The sequence below is a fragment of the Seriola aureovittata genome, chromosome 10, assembly GCF_021018895.1.
Source record: "Seriola aureovittata isolate HTS-2021-v1 ecotype China chromosome 10, ASM2101889v1, whole genome shotgun sequence".
In the NCBI taxonomy this organism is placed as follows: Eukaryota; Metazoa; Chordata; class Actinopteri; order Carangiformes; family Carangidae; genus Seriola; species Seriola aureovittata.
This window is the reverse complement of record NC_079373.1, coordinates 9,553,313-9,571,686: the sequence shown is the minus strand read 5'-3', so window position 1 is coordinate 9,571,686 and position 18,374 is coordinate 9,553,313. Positions and strand designations below refer to the sequence as shown.

Below are 18,374 nucleotides of genomic sequence, written 5' to 3'. Positions count from 1 at the left end.
CAATGTTCTCTGAAGAGCAAATGTACATATTCAAATTGTTTTCCCCGTGCAACTGTCAAAACACTGTCAATAACAGTGGATTTTTACATTTTTTTGTTTTTAAATGGTTTAAACAAGTAAGAATTAATGGCAATATGTTTTTGTTTTGTCAGTCGATCACTCAGCTAACCATTTCAGCCGTAGAGTAGTCCTACTGGTGGGTCTCCGGGTGTGGGGAGAAATAATGAAACTGCCATGTACAGGGAGGTTAATGCGGCTCAGCTACTGACCTGCACATTACAACGGGTCTGTGTAATAATGGATCGTTTTCTGGATTATGTATATTTAATGCATGTATCTGGTAAATGTCTCAGCTGTTTAATGAACAGTAGGAAGAGACTGAACTCTTACCAGCTTCTGATTCGCTGGCGGGCCAAACACGGATGTGACGTAAGAGAGCAACCATCCAGAGACACTTTCGGTATTTACAGAGGAGTCTGTCAGCCGCATGCACTCGTCCGGGAGTCCGCTGCGACATACACCCGGGCCGTCACCCAAAGAACAGAGCCATGGCGCCCTTGTCATTGCCCCTGCCGTCTCTCCTGAAACACAAGGACTGTCTGCTGAAGGCGGCTGTTTTCTGTAAAGTCTTACAGGGTTTACACCACCGGCCATTCAGGTCTTGCTTGTGGAAACGGAATTTCGGTGCGGTACACCATGGAGTCGGTCAACTACTGTCACAGCAGCCCAGAGTCAAAAGCTACGCAGCATCTGTTTGTAGCAGCTCTTCAGACGGTCAGGACATGACAGAGAGGCTGTGGTCTGTTTACAATGAGACCAAAAGGCAGACAGAAGGTATGAACTCTGATAAAACTACAGAGGCGCCATTCATTTATTAAGATACAGCATTGCGGTAAATACAAAACTCTTGTTGCCTTACAACCCTGTTATGACTAATGTTTCCTAAACGCATCCACTATTCTAACAGCCTCACATTAGCAGCCCCGCCTGCAAAATTCATGGAAATAGCACCCTTTAGCTATAGGCTAGGATACTTTGTTTCACACATTAATGTTATAGACAAAACAACATCAACACCTGTAAAATATAATGCAATTCAATGCAGCAGCCATGCAGTTAAGGCTGCTTATAACATGTAAATGTTGATTTTTAGTTAATTCAAATCTATAGATGTTTTTGTAGGTGGTGATGTTGTTGTAGTAGTGAGGTGTTTCTGTTATTTTGTCCAAACTCTAAACACAATTTCAAAACCATATCCACTGTTTTAACTCGGTCGTACCCAAATATGAACAGTATTTTGCATTTACGGTGAACACAACAACATGAAATCTTGTCAAATATAATGTAATAATACACTGTGACATGTATACTGTCCAGGATTTGTTTGAGAATGTGTCAGGTAAGGGTCAATTCAACTTTGTGGTGATTTTGTAATGCATTTAATTATTTGCTATGGTGTTCCTATTATTTTGTCCCCTCCTGAATGGGTGCTTGAATGGGAATTAAAAAGGTGCCAGTACCTTAAACTAGCAGCCGACATAATACGCACATTTTGGGGCACTAATTGTACACTTAAACTTATAATTTCATGGTAGAAATGAGCAATTAGTAATATGAAATTCTAATTTAATAGTAATTCATGTGCACAAAAATGTACCTCTAATATTTGCTTGGGTCAGTGCAAATGTTTATGGACAAAGGATTGTGAAAGTGCCAGCAGAAACTTAAGAAGAGAAAACAGGCCGGCAGAATTAAGAAACAGAAGTGGAACAGAAACGTGGTTATCAGATGTGCTTCAGTCCTAAGACATGACTTTCGTGTCATAAAAACATAATATTCCCAAATGGAAACAAACTGCAGAATAACTTACAGTGTGTCTCTCTTCTCAGATCTGATCCCAGTCATATCCACCAACTCGGTCAACCCTGACACCATTTTTGCCAACAACGAGATGAGCCTGCGAGACATAGAGATCTACGGCTTCGACTATGACTACACCCTGGCGTTCTACTCCAGCCACCTCCACACCCTCATCTTCAACATAGCCCGGGACATCCTCATCACTAACCACAGGGTGTGTGACTCTTTCAAACCTGTCACTAACCGGTCACCACATTGTTGTTCCAGGTGCAGACAGAAGGACAATATATAACCATATATTTTCCTTTATCTGTTATTTTGTCATTGAAAAGCTCATATTAACCTCTGCTTTTTTAATGTTCATTAGTATCCAGAGGATCTGCGGAAGTATGAGTATATTCCAAATTTTGCTGTAAGAGGACTTCACTATGATGTTCAAAAAGTGAGGTCTTTTCTCATTTAACTTGAAAACACTGACACATTTGGTTTAAAAATATTTTGCACATGTTGAACTGTAAGCTTAGTGTGAGGACCATTTTTGTGAAAAAATTCAATGATTTGCAACAGGCGCTGCTGATGAAGATAGATGCTTTCCACTACATCCAGTTGGGAACTGTATACAGGTATCTGTCCAATGTATTACACCAGGGTAGAGGGTAAAGTGTAAATTTATACAACACTATCTGAGTATAACACAGTTTTTCAGATGTAGACAGCTAAAAATGTTATATATGTATATATATAATAATAATAATAATATATATACACATATATATATAAGTATGTGTCACTTGTAATATTTCATGTTTCTCCTAAAGGGGTCTTCATCCAGTTCCTGATGAGGAAGTCATTGCGATGTATGAAGGTTGTCACGTACCTCTAGAGATCATGAGCGACTTCTATGGCAAGGTGAAGAACACTTCAACACCTGTCTGTACTAACACAGGTTCACAGATATAGGTATAAACAACAGAATATAATTATGTTTGTCACTGTCCGGCAGAGCTCACATGGCCACACCATGAAACAGTTCATGGATATATTCTCCCTGCCTGAGATGACCCTGCTGTCCTGTGTCAATGACTTCTTCATGAGGCATAATATCGACTATGAGCCAGTCCATCTCTACAAAGACGTAAAGGTGAACTCTCTTCTTATCATACTCCCTTGGTTCATTATTGTTTAGGGAAATTGTGACAAATTGACTGAGCATTACTCTCCTTCACCCCTGGTTGAGGCCTGTATGTGTGTAAATACATAAAATCCAGCCACATCTGCATGAATGTTAATGTATTTACATGTTTGCTGTGTGCCTTGATACTCCAGCCATTCAATACCGTCTTAATTTTAGCTCTGAAAACTGGCGTCTAATTTTAGTCGAGCAAGCCCGCCTCCAGCCATCTGTGTCTGCTCTCTGGTGGCTCTGCTACTTCAGAGGGAGAGGGGCGAGAAATCAGCGCTGTGTTCTCCCTTCGAGGGCAGCTGTCACGCTGGTCCTGACTCTTCTGTGTGACACTGAAGCGTTTTTGACAGATTGCTGTCATTAAAAGCCCTCACACACACTCTGTTCCACGAGTGCCTCTTACATCTTTTCAAGGACACCCTCCTTATTTTCCTTTTTCTTGCCAAGCCTGATTCATTATTCAGTATTAACCCTTTTATTTTTACTGTATTCTTTTTTAACTTATTTTCCTTGAACCTCAAACAGTCTTTGTATATGACACACTTCCTTTAAGTTTGCCCTTAAATGTCCAGCTTGATTTACCATTAACCGATTCACAAGCACAAGATACACTGTTGAAAATGTGCCGGAAAGTTTTTCTCTGTGTCACCAAAGTAACTAAACTCCAGGGTCTGCTTTCTTCAGGTTTAATTTGTATTCAAAGATGCACTTTCTTTGTGCTTCCAATCATTCATTTATATACAGAACAAAGTGTTGCTACGAGATCTGACTGCTAACATTGTGTCACTGAAGTCAAGACTTCCTGACTGAGGGCTGTTTACTTTTTCATCTTCACAGGAAGCCATTAGAGATGTTCACGTCAAGGGCATTATGTACCGAGCTGTGGAGGCAGATATTGGTAATGCTCTTTGATTTATATTACTCTGTTTGAACTGATGTAAAAGAAATTATACGGCCACATCTGAGTTGTTGCCAAGACGTAAAAAATTGATTTGGAAATAATGAGGCTGTGATGTATAAACAAAAAGCGGAGTTTTGTTTGCTCAAATTATATCAATACCACCCACCCCACCCCACCCCTTCCCTCTTCCTCTTTTTCCCTGCCTCTCTCTGTTCTCTCATTTCCCAGAGAAATATGTTTGCTATGGTGAGCAAAGCCATGCTGTACTGAAGAAGCTGTCAGAGCATGGAAAAAAGATGTTCCTCATTACCAATAGTCCCTTTGACTTTGTGTAAGTGTGCGCAAACGGAGTGCAAGTGTTTGCCGGTATGGTTAATTAAAAACGCCATGTACTGGTGTACAAATATTTAATCAGCGCTTCTGCATAATGCCCCCAACTTTTATGGATGGGCAGAAATATGCACACATCAAAGGGCTTTCTGTTTGCACGCATTTGTTATTCGTTGTAAGTCATTGCCTGTGATTCTCTTTTGCACAACATGACCAGCTATATCTATGCAATCTTGAAAGGCCCCCAGTACCCAAAGACAGGAAACTCAAGTCCTTGATTTCATAGTTTGTTACATTCAGTCAGTACAGCAACAAAACATGCCAAAGCCAGATTTAAAATACCAGGGCAGTTTCATTGATTTTTGTTTAACATCACACTAACAGTAAAAAAATGGACATATTATTGCTGGTGGTTGCATCATTATCACTGTGTGCTGTAAACACTGTGAGCTCAAGTGTTTGTAATTGTACCCTCATGATGAGCTTTAAGATGTTGCTGACAAAGTAACAGCTTGAATCTTTGTTTTCCTCAGGGACCGAGGAATGAGCTACATTGTAGGGAAGGACTGGAGGGACCTGTTTGATGTTGTTATTGTTCAGGCCGACAAACCTGGTTTCTTCAATGACAGGAGAAAGTAAGTGTGTTGTTGTGTCCGCAGCTCATACCATGTCCATGCTATGCTTTTTGCATTCCACTAGGGGTCCCCCTGGACCACACGGACTTGCGGTCACCAATAGACATTGTGCACTATTTGTACACAGAATGTGCATACGTGTATGTGTGATTTGGAGTTTGTGGATACTATAAGGGATTGTGTATTTTTTCCTAGACCCTTCAGGCGAGTGACTGACAAAGGTGCGTTGCTGTGGGACAGGATTCACAAGTTGGAAAAGGGGCAGATCTACAAACAGGTGTGGTGACAGGAAATGATCATGTCATGCCAGTTAAACATTTCTGAGAAATCACACCAGCACACACCTTGATGAAACACATGGTTAATGAATTTTTTTTCACTGTAGGGAAACCTTTATGAGTTCCTGAGACTCACAGGCTGGAGAGGATCCAAAGTGCTCTACTTTGGTGATCACATCTACAGCGACTTGGCAGTAAGCAGTACCCAGACATATGTTCAACAAAGGGCTAATAACAGCTACACAAAACAGTGTGGTACGAAAGATTGTGATATTAAGAACACAGAGGGGAGCCCTGCTTTATTTATTGCTTGCTTTAAGACAGAGTTCATCTTTACACACTGAATCTGCAGGAAATAGAATAATGATACTAAAATAACTGGGTTGAGCATGTATTTAAACCAGTTACTGCCACTCTGCATTGGCTGACAGACATTTTAATGAGTGTCAGCTCCTCCTGATATATTACATCTACCACATCCACAGTAGTGACTATCACTGCACCTGATTTACCTTTTTTATACCTGTAACCTAGCAACTTGCCGACAGTTGCCCCTCATTTGCACTAAACAAACAAACTAGCATCTTTTTTTCTCATTGCAGCACAGTGAATTGTAACAACCGCTGTAAATGGTGATAATGAAAACAGTTTACATCTTGCTACATATCAAATATCTCCATTTTGCTTATTTAAAGAGATGGAACATGGCGTGTGTGGTTTATTATAACCACAGCTAACAGGCAGCCTCACAGGCTGTAGGACGAGGTCATTACTGTAAGTGGACAAAGAGCAGAAGCAAACGCGTCACATGGGAGGGAGGGATGGAGCGATATTTTATTTTTTCTTTATACACTTTGATAAAAGAATCTAAAAACACGAAACAGAAAAGGATGTTGTCGTTACTTTGATCCATTTCAGTTTTGTCCTATAGAACAGACACACTTTGGTTTTAACTTGCTGTTTGCCACCTAACAGATTGAGGCTTGAAGTCTATTTTCTTCACTCTCATCTGTGCAACTACGTTGACTGTATGTTGGGTTGTGAGCACTGTGTAAAGCAACTGAGTACGCAATAGTTCTTTGACTGTATGTAAGTACCTTAAGCCTGACACTCTGGAGTGTGATCCATAGCAATCCCTTGTGTTTTTTTTATTGCTTAATTATTTCTTGCATGTAGACACAGACTTCCAGCCAAACAAGTCGTTAATCATTGACAAATAATGCTGTATTCAGTGTTTTGTAGCTGAAGACTGGTCTTCTGGTACTTTGTTGTGCAGGATTTAACGCTGAAACATGGCTGGAGAACAGGGGCCATCATCCCTGAGCTGAGGAAAGAGATCAAGATTATGAACACGGAGCAGTATGTGCACATGATGACCTGGTTACAGGCACTGACTGGACTTATTGAACAGATGCAGGTCAAGAACTTTAACAAAAACCTTTGTGTCAGGTCTTATGTACAGCATTTCTTTGTTTTTCTTTCTGCCTCCAAGCTCAACTCTTTATGCTTAACTTCTGTGCACTGCTCCCAAACAGGTGCACAGGGACCCGGCATCTCAAGCTGTTGTTGACGAGTGGATCCGAGAAAGAGAAGCCATGAGGTAATGCAGATAATTTCTTTGGCATTCATGACTTTGAACATTTACTGAGCTCTTGTAGATCTGATCTAACCCATGTGCTTAAAGTATGAATGTCTTTTAATGGCAGGCCACAGACGAAGGACATCTTCAACGCTCAGTTTGGGAGTCTTTTCCGAACATACCACAACCCCACTTACTTCTCACGACGGCTGTCGCGCTTTGCTGACATCTACATGGCCTCCATCAGCTGCCTGCTCAACTACGACTTCCAACACACCTTTTTCCCCCGTCGCACTCCCCTGCAGCACGAGTCGCCCATCTGGCCTGAACACAGCTCTGCTGGCCTGAGTGTCTCCTCACAGTTCCACACGACCAAAGCAGGGTCCGATTAGAGAGAGGGGGCAAGGCATTGTTCAGATTGACTGATCTCCATTGCTGATTTAAACCTAACTCTTTTTTTTTTTTTCAAGTTTTGAGATATGGCATTTTAGAAGATGCATGCCACACTTTAAGTTATGTATAATTGGTTACAATGATGTTAATTGTTGATGTTTATTAAGCTTTAAACTAGTAGTTATGTATATCCTGTCAAAGAATTCAGTGGATTTTGTGCTTTTTAAGCCAAATGCCACATGACAGAACAAGCAATTCGATTATTGAATTCGAAAAATGCATACTTTGTATTTTAAATCTTTATTTGGAATTTGGAAACTTGAAAGCACTGATTGTTTTGGATTTGCGTGTGTGTGTGTGTGTCTTTGTATGAGGGAGAGGGAGGTTTGTAGTGCGAGATTACGCTAAAATGATGCATTTACACAGTTTGAACAATAAGGGGCAGTCTCACATCAAGTCTATGATAGGTCTCTAGTATGAACTGTACAATCTCTTTAAAGATTATCTTTGCCTTTTTTTTTGTCCTCTGCATCTGTAAAACTGTAAGACTAGCTACTGGTGAAATACTGACGTGACATTTACATTACAAACTCTGTTGCCTTAATCTCATGTTCACATTACTGCTATGTACTGTATATATTTTTAAAAGCCTAATATTAAATGAAGGTAATCAAGCTTTTCAGACTTTGCCAACAAGCATTTTAGTTCATTTAATTTTGAACTGCACATTGTGATGCACATTGCACATTGATTGTCAGATATTTTTGTTTTAATCATTTTTACAAAACACAGCCTGTATGTTTCATTTTAGCAGAAGAGAAATTGTAATACTTGTCAGGAAAATATAGAACATTAGTGCTGCATTTTGCATGGTTGTTGCTGTTTGATCTGTCCAGGCAGCATTGAGTTTTGTGGGTTTTGTGTTTGTCACTTTTTTGCGAAAGTGAGTGAAAGCTGGAAATATATATATACATATATATATATATATATATATATATATATGTATTTCATATACAAGCTGGCATCTTTTTAGTTTTTAATGAATTTGGAAAAAGGGAATTGTTTAATACCAGTGGCCACAACCAAGACCTCATGGTTTCTTTTCTTTATTTGTTCCTGTAGTTTTAAATATGTCTTGATAAAGTGTATTTTTATTTCACTATTTATTAAAATGGAAATGGCTCAATGTTCCCAGCCCACTGCTTGTGTCATTAATGTGAAGCTACTTGAGGTGATTGGGTAATTGTACCATGATTAGATTCAATTTGCAGGTGTGTGTTTATTCAACTTATAGTCCACTTGTGTGCTGTGCTTTTACCAACAACAGGAAGAAATATTTCATGACAAGAAAATTAATTTCGAGGATTAATTGATCCACTGCTAATAACTCTTCAACTTTCCAATTAGCATTACAGCAGCGGGTTTGTTGGGATTAATCCCTCCAAATCGTGTTACGGACCAATTTCCCATATTGCATTTGGGGCTTTCTCTATCAGACCAGGTGCCCAATCTGAGAAATGGAAATAAGAAAAGCCGAATGGTCCAACAGGGATCAGAATTGATAAGATCGATGACGCGGTGTCCTTAGCTGAGCACAGTGTCTGTGGCTTCAGTCTCTGGCCTCACACTTGTTCCTCCTGGACTTCTTTTACGCACCATGGACAGCAACAGCACGAAGCCGTGGAGCTCCGGCTCTCACCATCCATACATCCCCGAAGAGATGGGGACGATGGCGCCCACCATCTTCCCTCGGGTGGGCTACAGTATACTTTCTTTCCTCATGTTCATCAACACAGTCCTGTCAGTGTTTAACAACGGGCTCGTTATAACCGTGATGCTGAGGAATCCGTCTCTCCTCCATCCTATGAACGTTTTCATCCTCAGTCTCGCTGTGTCTGACCTCATGATAGGCCTGTGCGGCTCGCTGGTCGTCACCATCACTAACTACCAAGGCTCCTTCTTTATCGGACACGCAGCCTGTGTGTTTCAAGGATTTGCTGTCAATTATTTTGGTAAGTGGAGATGAGACAGGAGTTCGTTTTGTAATGACCTTTGAGACTTTAAGAGAACGTTGCTTTCTCTGTGCCTGGAGGTCATAAAACCCATGTGAAACATAAGATACCACAGTTTAGGGTGAAAAGACACCTTATTGTTCCTTCAGTTTATAACTGAATGAATTATAGCTTTACAAAAAATATTCATGCTCTGTGCCTCCTGGTGATTTTTGGTCTTTCTCGTCATATCACATCTTTCAAATGCTATGTTGCTTATTTGGACTTAGAATTTAATATTGACTTTGGAAACAAAACAAATTGTAATCCAAGGTACAATTGTTTGCTTTTCCCAGAGCTTTCAACAACATCTCATGGTCTTCTCTGTGAAAGAAGTTTGCTCCGTTGTTATGGAGACGTTTGGGATTCTCTGCATGACAACTAAGCGAACTAGATTCCCTAAGAAAGACCTTAAAATGCAGTTAAAATGTTCAGATAAAGTCTGTGAGTGGACCATGAGCTAAGATTTGTTTTTTCTTCAATTTGTTTTGCTCTCCCAGGCCTGGTGTCTCTCTGCACTCTGACCCTGCTTGCTTACGAGCGCTACAATGTTGTGTGTAAGTCAAGAGCTGGTTTAAAGTTGAGCATGCGGAGAAGCATCATCGGGCTTCTGTTTGTCTGGGTCTTCTGCTTGTTTTGGGCTGTGACTCCTTTATTCGGCTGGAGCTCCTACGGACCCGAGGGAGTCCAGACCTCCTGCTCTCTGGCATGGGAGGAGAGATCATGGAGCAACTACAGCTATCTCGTCCTCTACACGCTCCTCTGCTTCATTTTCCCTGTTGCAGTCATCATCTACTGCTACTGCAAAGTGCTCACATCCATGAGCAAGGTGGGCTTAGTATGCCTTCTGCATATTTATCACACGTTTACACCATTAAAACAAGATTTAAAACTCCCACCTCCATCCTCATCTGTTTGCAATCTACCACCTACAGACTAAAACAGCTTTTAATGGGGGTCATATTTGTTTTCCACTCGTAGCTGAACAGGAGTGTGGAGCTACAGGGTGGGCGCTCCAGCCAAAAGGAGAATGATCATGCCATCAGTATGGTGCTGGCCATGATTATAGCTTTTTTTGTCTGCTGGCTGCCCTACACGGCGTTGTCAGTGGTGGTAGTTGTGGATCCAGAGCTCTACATCCCTCCACTGGTCGCAACCATGCCCATGTACTTTGCCAAGACCAGCCCTGTGTATAATCCGATCATCTACTTCCTTTCCAACAAGCAGGTAAGCAGCAGAAGTCTGTATCTACTGTGGAATTGAGATGCAAAGGCTGAGGGTGGACAAAGATAAAAACACAACATATATACAGATTTGCATGTCTTAATGTCTGAAATGAACGCTCACATGTTTTCCTGATGAGATGATTATGCGTTTTTATCTCTAACAGTTCCGCGACTCCGCTCTGGAGGTGCTGTCATGCGGCCGCTACATTCCCCACGGGCCCACCAGTGTCAGCATCAACATGCGCACCTTGAACAGAAGGACCCCAGCTTCCTTAAGCAGGAGTGTCAACACGCACAGCAAGGTGCTGCCTCTGTGACTTTTCTCCAGCAAAAAAAAAACCAAAGACGCTGCCATGGTTGTCAGTTGGTTGTATTGGTGCGTCATCACAGACACAGACCTGCACATCCACAGGCTGGTGTCTTTCAGAGAGGTCTTCACTGTAGCCAGATGAGAACAGAATCAGCACAGAGACTTAACAGCTGATTCAGAAGGTGAAGCAAACAACAGGGAAACCTTAGTATATGCAGGAATACAATCCAATCCAATACCACTGAAAATAAGTGCTTATTTTGTTCATCCTTTGTTTTGATTAATCTCTTTTTGAGACTACTTTGTCTTGGCGTTTTATTGAACAGCATTATATTGCAGGGTGTACTGTAGTAGGTTTTATTTCTGTGATTTGTTTAGATCAATAAACTGTTACATTTTTCATATTGGTGTTTGCAGGTGTGTGTGCATGTGGGAAAATAGCCAAAAAAAGATTGGAGATCTTGAAAGAACAGAAAACACTGGCTGAAATGAATGTTTTCATTTGTTTTTTTAACAAGCCTGGGCAAGTCACAGACCCCCGGACTTTGACCCCTGACCTTTTGTTCAAATAAAATGCATTGGAGCTGTTTTTGTGTAGTGTGAGAAAACACTTCCTACTTTGTGAAAATCACATAGGTGATTAACATTTGCAGGGAGTTGCATAATGAAATATTGATTCATACCTTTAATACACTTTGCAACTCTTTTTATATTACAAGGCCTTTTTCTGGGAACCAGTGCTCTGATTTTATATAAGATATACTGGACAGCACCTCTGCGTATGTAACATTATTATGCAAATACACAGAATTAAAGTCAACAGTAGCCAGCTCTATCATCCAGTCAACAGTGACAGCAAGGCCAAATAATTTTACTTATTAGGGATTATGCAATAAATCCTGCCTTTAGCCAACACACAATTTCCACTGCAGCACAAAACACAATATTATATTGCTGCCGTGTATATACATGTCATTTCAAATACAAGCACCTGTGTGAATGCAGGATTTGATCAGCACAATTATTTTACAGTTGAAGGGAACAACAAAGGCAATGTAATGTGCTCAAATCGTTTTGCAATTCCCACAAAATCACAGTGGAAAAATCATGGCAAAATTTGGATGCACTTGTTCACCTTGAGCAACACCTGTTTTCAACAATGAGTGAGTGAGTGAGTGAGTGATTCAGGCAGTGAAAGACTTTCATTTCTCTGGGTTAGCCTGCTCTGTGGTCTGGCAACTCTGTATTTATATTATTTGCAGTTTTAAATCTTTGCAGACAGTTCAGAGGGGGATTAGACAGTTCGGGGAAAGATGACATAATGAAATAGTCTCTGGGCCTGATTCAAACCCAGGACATCGTGTCTCACATGGCACACGCCTGAGCCCACACTGAGTCACCAGCATGAAGATTACTGTGCATCAGAGAATAAAGATGAAATGAAAAGACAAATTTTAGTTGTTGAGTTAATGCTAGCCACTAGGATTATGATTTTGTTCGATTGTTTATTATTTACTGATTTACTTTATTTTATTGTTATGTTTTTTTTTTATTATTTGGCTCATATTTTTCTTTTTGGTGCAATGATTTTATTACATTTATTAAACCATGAACCTTTCACAATAACAAAATACTGTATGCCTTTATAATAATGTCAGAGAATCTGGCTTTTTTTTTTTTTCAAACACTGACAAAGTCATTTGCAAGTCATCATGCATTATTTTTTATTTTGTTCCATGTGAATTTTTGCTCCCTCTCTCTTGCTTATTCGCTAACAGGTATGATCAGCTGATCATACCTGTTAGCGAATAAGCAAGAGAGGAAGGAAGATCAGTCTCTCATTGGTGAGACTGAGATCCAGCTGTCCAATCCACAGCAAACACAAGGACAATACAGTCAGCATCATGAGAGTTCATTCTCTCTTGACTCACTCTCTCTGACTTTGTTGAACTGCTGTCCTCTGCTGTTGTTAAATCTGTATGTAAGTTTGGTCTGCCTTCTACTATACACTATGCACACAAATGGGTTTTCTGTTTCTGCACATACACCAGGCTGCCCACTAAGGTGCCCACACTGCAGTCTTTTGAATAGTCCTTTTGTAGATATGTTTGGCTTGTTTAGATTGGTTAAAAAAAAAAGTCAGGGTGAATTTTTGTTCAATTTCTTATTTTGTCCTGTTCCCTCCCACTTGTTCAACACGCTTGATGTAAATATTGTAAATGGGAATCTAATTCTAAATAAAGAAAATGTTTTTCATTTGCAACTACTCCTTTGCCTCAACATTTTTATCACAACGTCATAAGCTGCTTATGATGTTCCCTCTGTTTATGGTGTCCTAAAATATGTACAGTTTATTTGTTTGCACCAAGAAGTTTGTTGAATGGTTTCACAAGTTTTCTTCTCCAGAACTTCCTGTTTTTGAATCTATTTGATTTTGAGAGACATTCAATCACTCTAACATGTCGGATGGTCAGGAGGAAAATGTATTGTGTTGATCTAATCCCAGATTTGGCATAGTCCATAGGCTTGTACATCTCAAGCAAATAGCATTTCACACTTTATCTCCAAACAGGATTACACAATGTCATGCTATAATCCAGCAGCACGGCTCCTTTTATTTCCTGAGCCAATTCAAGAACTCCCAAGTTATCCATCTGGCATGCTTAATACAAAGCCTTTAACCTTTGTGAGGAAGGCTACTATATATAATGAAATGGATAGCTGTTTAATTCACAAGCATATTCATAGTCTATGCACCTTAGTGCAGATCCACTGCATCTCATCTTTGAGCTGCTTTTTAAAGATGGGCATCAGGATTGAGACAATAGTGACGTATATGCTTTTCAATTAACAGCCATCCTTTTTTTTCCAGTTGTCTCTGCTGTGAATACACAGCACAGTTTTTAATGAATGTGAACAGTGAAGACTCCCAGGTGACCCGCTGGTGCTGTGGAGTGATAATGAAAAGGGCGGGTACTTTTGGTGTAACTTGTCCAAGCTGCAGTTTCACCCATTAATATCATTCATTCAGAGGAGAATCACTTGCCTTGATGTATGTTTGCTCAGATTATCCAGGATGAAGATACAGAAGTAAACATGTTGACTCTTTGACCTTGGAGATGAGAGCCGAGCCTTTGCCTGCATGGGACTCTGGGAACAGCACCATTTGGGAGAAATACATTGACATCACCTTTGTCGTGGCAAACAGCTTGATTCTGTTGACAACTTCTGTCGTGGGAATTGCAGCAAATATTTTTGTGATTCTGGCAGTTTATCACCAAAAATCACTGCAAACTTGGAACAATGCGCTGGTGGTTAATCTCGCAATCATAGACATTCTGCGATGTGTGATTGACTGTCCTATTCTCTTGACCATTGTTATGGCTTTGCATCAAAGAGGAAATGTGGGAGCGTCGATCTGTGATGCACAAGTGGCCTCTTTCTCTTTCAGCTGCTGTATCCAACTGTTAACACTGGCATGCATAAGTGCAGAGAGATACCAGGCTATTGCACAACCCTTCAAAACCAGTCAACGAAAAAAACGGATTACAGTGCTGATTCCTCTCACATGGACCTTGGCTATTCTGATGTCTGTTTTCTGTCTCATATTTGTAAAGGACTCACCCGTGCACATGAAATGCAAAGGATCACAGAGTGAAACATCATCCTCATATGACACCTTTGGACTCTACATGCTGTTCCCACTGTGGGCAGCTTGCTTTGGTGTTATCATTGGATTCTACGCTCGAATATTTCTCCTTGTGAGGTCGCACAATCGCAAAATATTTGACAAAGGTACGTTTGCACTTTCTAAAAAGCAGAAAACTGAGGATAAAAAGAAGAAAGAAGAAGTTGTGGAAAATGCAAACTCTGAGAAAAGGCAGACTCTGAACAAAAATGTTGCTCAGGTGGAGCTGGTGACACAAGCTGAACCAAACTCATCAAAGAAAGATTCCTCCATTGCTCTGCTGACCTCGAAAAAAGCTGCACAATGTGCCTCCAGTTCAGACTGTAAGAAAGAATTAAAAAATACCGTGGAGATAACCGACATGGAAACAGAACAACCTTGCCCTCCTGCGATGCAGGTTGCAGCGCAGACTGAAGAGAAACCTTTTAAAATGGAGCAGTCCAACCCCTGTCTTACAAGAGCTGGAGCAAAACCATCAAATGGAGGTGCTGTTGGCAGCGGTGAGAGCTCAAACACAAAGCCACAGAAGGTGTCAAGCAATTTCGACACAGAAAGCCAGTCCAAAGAGAAAGTTGACAAAGCACCCTCTGAAATGAAAGAAACCAGGCCGCACGTTAACACGTCTGCACAGTTAGAAAAGCCTGAATGCACTGCAGTTTCAGTGACTGAACCAAAACAAGCAAAGAACAGCAATGGAGGAGAAACACTGGCTGTTACTACAGTGGATCAAGTGTCTTCATTACCTCCAGTGTCAGGCAACCCTCCTGAAACAGACGCTCCCAAACAAAATGTGGAGGCAGAAGGGGCTGTTTGCATGATGCCTTCAAAAGCGACTAAAGATAGAGCGAACAAGAAGAAGGAAGGTAAAATGGCCAAACGCGCCGGCTACATCATTGTAACCTTCCTTTTATTCTGGCTGCCACTGATCACAACTATCCTGGTGAATTTTTTTGTTCGCAAAAACAGAAATACACAGGTAAGTGTTTGTAGGGGTAAGGATGCAACATTCAATGGCATTTTGTGAGTGAAAAAGTGTAAGACAAACTTTTTGTTTTTAGTAGGTGAACATCTGTACTCTTATAATTGAAGGAAGGACTCCTGCACTGTTTATGACCCCTGAACTCACTTTAAGGTCCCAAAATACTCCTGACACAAGATGTAACTTTGAGTTTGACATGTTTTTAACGTGTATTTCCAAGAGCATGGGAGGGCCAGAATGGATTATACACAAATATTTGTTTGATTTAATGTAAATGTAAATTTAATTATATAGCTAATTATTTATATATAGTATATTTATATGCTATACATATATATATATATATATATATATATATGTGTGTGTGTGTGTGTGTGTGTGTATATATATATATATATATATATATATTCTTATGACCTATGAACCCAGGGATGAAAACCTGTTCTATAGGTGGATAGTCTTTACACAAAGTCTATCAAATGACCTCTAACACTTTACTTTAAATTCTTTATTATTTTTTTCAGATAAAGATCATTCAGGATGTGGAGATCCTGTCAGTGTCTGTTGCCTGCATCACTTCACTGAGTGACCCAATAATATATGCTGCAGTGAACCCTCAGTTTCGTACAGAGTTTTACAGGCTAAAAAATAAGGTCAAATCCACATTCAGTAAGACATAATAATGTTTCCACTCCTGTCTACCTTTGAGTGGCACTAGACCAAATGACCATATTCAATATTCACAATGTAACTGAATATTAAAATGGTTAACATTTGTCTAGTCATTGTTCAAATATTAACTAAATTAAACCCCAGACGCTAAAGTGTGAATTTTTATTTGGCTATAGAGGGCCTATTATTTTATATGCTGCTGTGTTATCTTAGATTTTATGCAGGCTGACTTCTCAGCAGTTACTAAACCCTGCAGAGCAGCAGCGCTGCGTGCTGTGAGAAGCAGCCTGGACCAACGCAATCAGCTCAGCGGGGGTAAGCTGCTGAGTTCTGTGTCAAACAATCAGTGAGGAATTGCTTGTCTGTCTCCAGAGACCCTGCAGCCAGGACCCACCACTGGGCCGGTCAGGTCCTCACATGTCCTCCAGCAGCACCTCATTATTATCCCATCCCTGTTATTAGTGATGCTCTTTGAGTAATCAGGGAAAACATTATGAAATCCACCTAACTGTGTCTTAGTTTAATTAAAAAAAAAGAAGACATGGGTCATTTAATGGATGTTTCAGTAGAGCTACAGTATTTATTCTATCCACTGCACCAAATGCACAATGTGTATTAACTTGTCTCATTTCCTTACCCTTTATATATGTACTCCATGACAAGATTTGTATTTCATTAAAAGCAAAGTGTTGCAGAATTTACATCATAACATACCAGCCTCATTGTGTTTCCTTCAATCAATCTCATTTTTACTGATAAACCTCCAACAAGAAGCAGAGACATACTTTAATAAAACAGAATTCTGCAATGACAGCATGCAAATCCTTAATTCAACCAGTTAACAGACAGAAATAGTATGCCAACAACTGTCAACTAAATCTAGAAATAAGAGGAGCCAACTTCAAATGCGGCTGATAAAGTTCTAACTGAGATATTTACAATATGAAAAATGTACAAAATGGCCCTTTAACACAGTGAAATCTACCAAGTCTCGCTTTTGAATATTAGAATTTAAGAGGAACTCAGTGGAATTGATGCTCAACACTCTTTCATATGGTTTTCCAGGTCAATACTATGTGTCCACATTAGGGTTAGTATTAGTCAAGTGTTGCAAAGAACATCCTCTTATATTTCTACCTTGTGACCTAACTAATATGTACCCTGTATATTTCTCAATATCAATTGTTAATTGATGACAGTGGCTTTCACATAGATCCATATCAGAATGTCAAATATGTAAGCTAACACAGATTTTGTCATTTTGACTTTCACTTGCACATTTCACAAACATGTCAGGATGCGTAATATATTTTACTCATCAAGCGATGACATCAACCAGTTAATGAGTCAGTTAATGAATATTCACAACAGTTATTCATTCCTGTGGATGTACGTTTTCTGAATTTACAACAGTGAGGGGACTATTAGAAACCAGATAATTGGGGGGGGGGGGGTTTAAAACAATCTATTTAACTGGGTAGCGAGTGAAGTGAATGTTTCTAATGTGTACATATAATATTCACAAATATGGCCCTCAGTTAATGAATGTGTGCTTTGTCATCAGAGGTCATCAAGAGTGACCTTTAAACAACTGCCTTTCCTCCTTTGAATCAGAAGACAACAAATACACCTACATTACATATTCAAAAATAAAGTATTTTTTCTCAGTATGTTTAGGCAACAATGATAACCACGCAATCCCAACACTTCCTTGCTCTGCTGTGCTTAATGGAGCAAGATCTGCTGGTCGCTTTTATTCCAAGGCAGCCGTCCACATCATTCTAATACCATGCAGAGTTTGACATCAGATGAGATCACTACTTCAAAAAACCCCGACCTCTGCTAATCTTATAATCCCACTAGATTATGGCAGGTTGATGCTCGGTGGTCCCTCTCCTCAGCATCTGGTGCTTCTTGAGACCAGTTAGCTGATAAGATAGGCATGACATCTACAAGGCAGATACTCGGACAATGTTGCTCTGAGAGTATGCGGTGGTGGTGGTGGAGCCGTCCCCGTCTGATGAGGTCACCACCGGGGCAGACAGGCTGACCATGGAGGGAGTGATGTAAGGTTCGTCACATTTCAAGGGCACAGTCTCATCGAGTTTGGCATTCAGGCTGGAGCGGCTGTAAAAGAAAACACAGGATGAAAGAGGGTGAGAGGCCTGACCTTGTGAAAGTATTACACAAAGCCTGTGTTACACAGGGTCCATTCATACATCCTTACATTCTACAAAAGCCAATCTTAAGAAATATCCATGTCCTTTCTACAGAAGGGATTTATAAATG

General features: G+C 40.2%; 4 protein-coding genes across 6 annotated transcripts in view; 3 read left to right on the top strand and 1 right to left on the bottom strand.

Annotated features, from left to right (window-relative positions):
- The first annotated feature begins 452 nt into the window (after positions 1-452).
- Positions 453-8,349, top strand: nt5dc3 (5'-nucleotidase domain containing 3). The gene is made up of 14 exons (XM_056387046.1): positions 453-834; positions 1,890-2,074; positions 2,228-2,302; positions 2,428-2,483; positions 2,679-2,769; positions 2,864-3,001; positions 3,881-3,941; positions 4,173-4,275; positions 4,808-4,909; positions 5,105-5,186; positions 5,295-5,381; positions 6,464-6,604; positions 6,723-6,787; positions 6,894-8,349. Exons 1-14 carry the CDS (start codon positions 549-551, stop codon positions 7,156-7,158), a joined length of 1,737 nt encoding a protein of 578 aa, XP_056243021.1. The 5' UTR covers positions 453-548; the 3' UTR covers positions 7,159-8,349.
- A 126-nt stretch (positions 8,350-8,475) lies between these two features.
- On the top strand, positions 8,476-13,845 carry LOC130176131 (parapinopsin-like). The gene is made up of 4 exons (XM_056387047.1): positions 8,476-9,171; positions 9,711-10,039; positions 10,192-10,437; positions 10,601-13,845. The coding sequence occupies exons 1-4, from the start codon at positions 8,817-8,819 to the stop codon at positions 10,751-10,753; spliced, it is 1,083 nt and encodes a 360-aa protein (XP_056243022.1). The 5' UTR covers positions 8,476-8,816; the 3' UTR covers positions 10,754-13,845.
- A 950-nt stretch (positions 13,846-14,795) lies between these two features.
- Positions 14,796-17,546, top strand: LOC130176191 (uncharacterized). Its single transcript, XM_056387135.1, has 2 exons — positions 14,796-15,410; positions 15,938-17,546. Exons 1-2 carry the CDS (start codon positions 14,796-14,798, stop codon positions 16,091-16,093), a joined length of 771 nt encoding a protein of 256 aa, XP_056243110.1. The 3' UTR covers positions 16,094-17,546.
- The window catches only part of LOC130176128 (potassium voltage-gated channel subfamily D member 2-like), a 32,754-nt gene continuing 31,014 nt past the window's right edge, over positions 16,635-18,374 (bottom strand). For all 3 annotated transcript variants that reach the window (XM_056387044.1, XM_056387043.1, XM_056387045.1), the window contains one exon: positions 16,635-18,212. In XM_056387044.1, the coding sequence (XP_056243019.1) occupies positions 18,035-18,212 (178 nt within the window). In that variant the 3' untranslated portion in view covers positions 16,635-18,034. The remainder of the gene's footprint in view (positions 18,213-18,374) is intronic.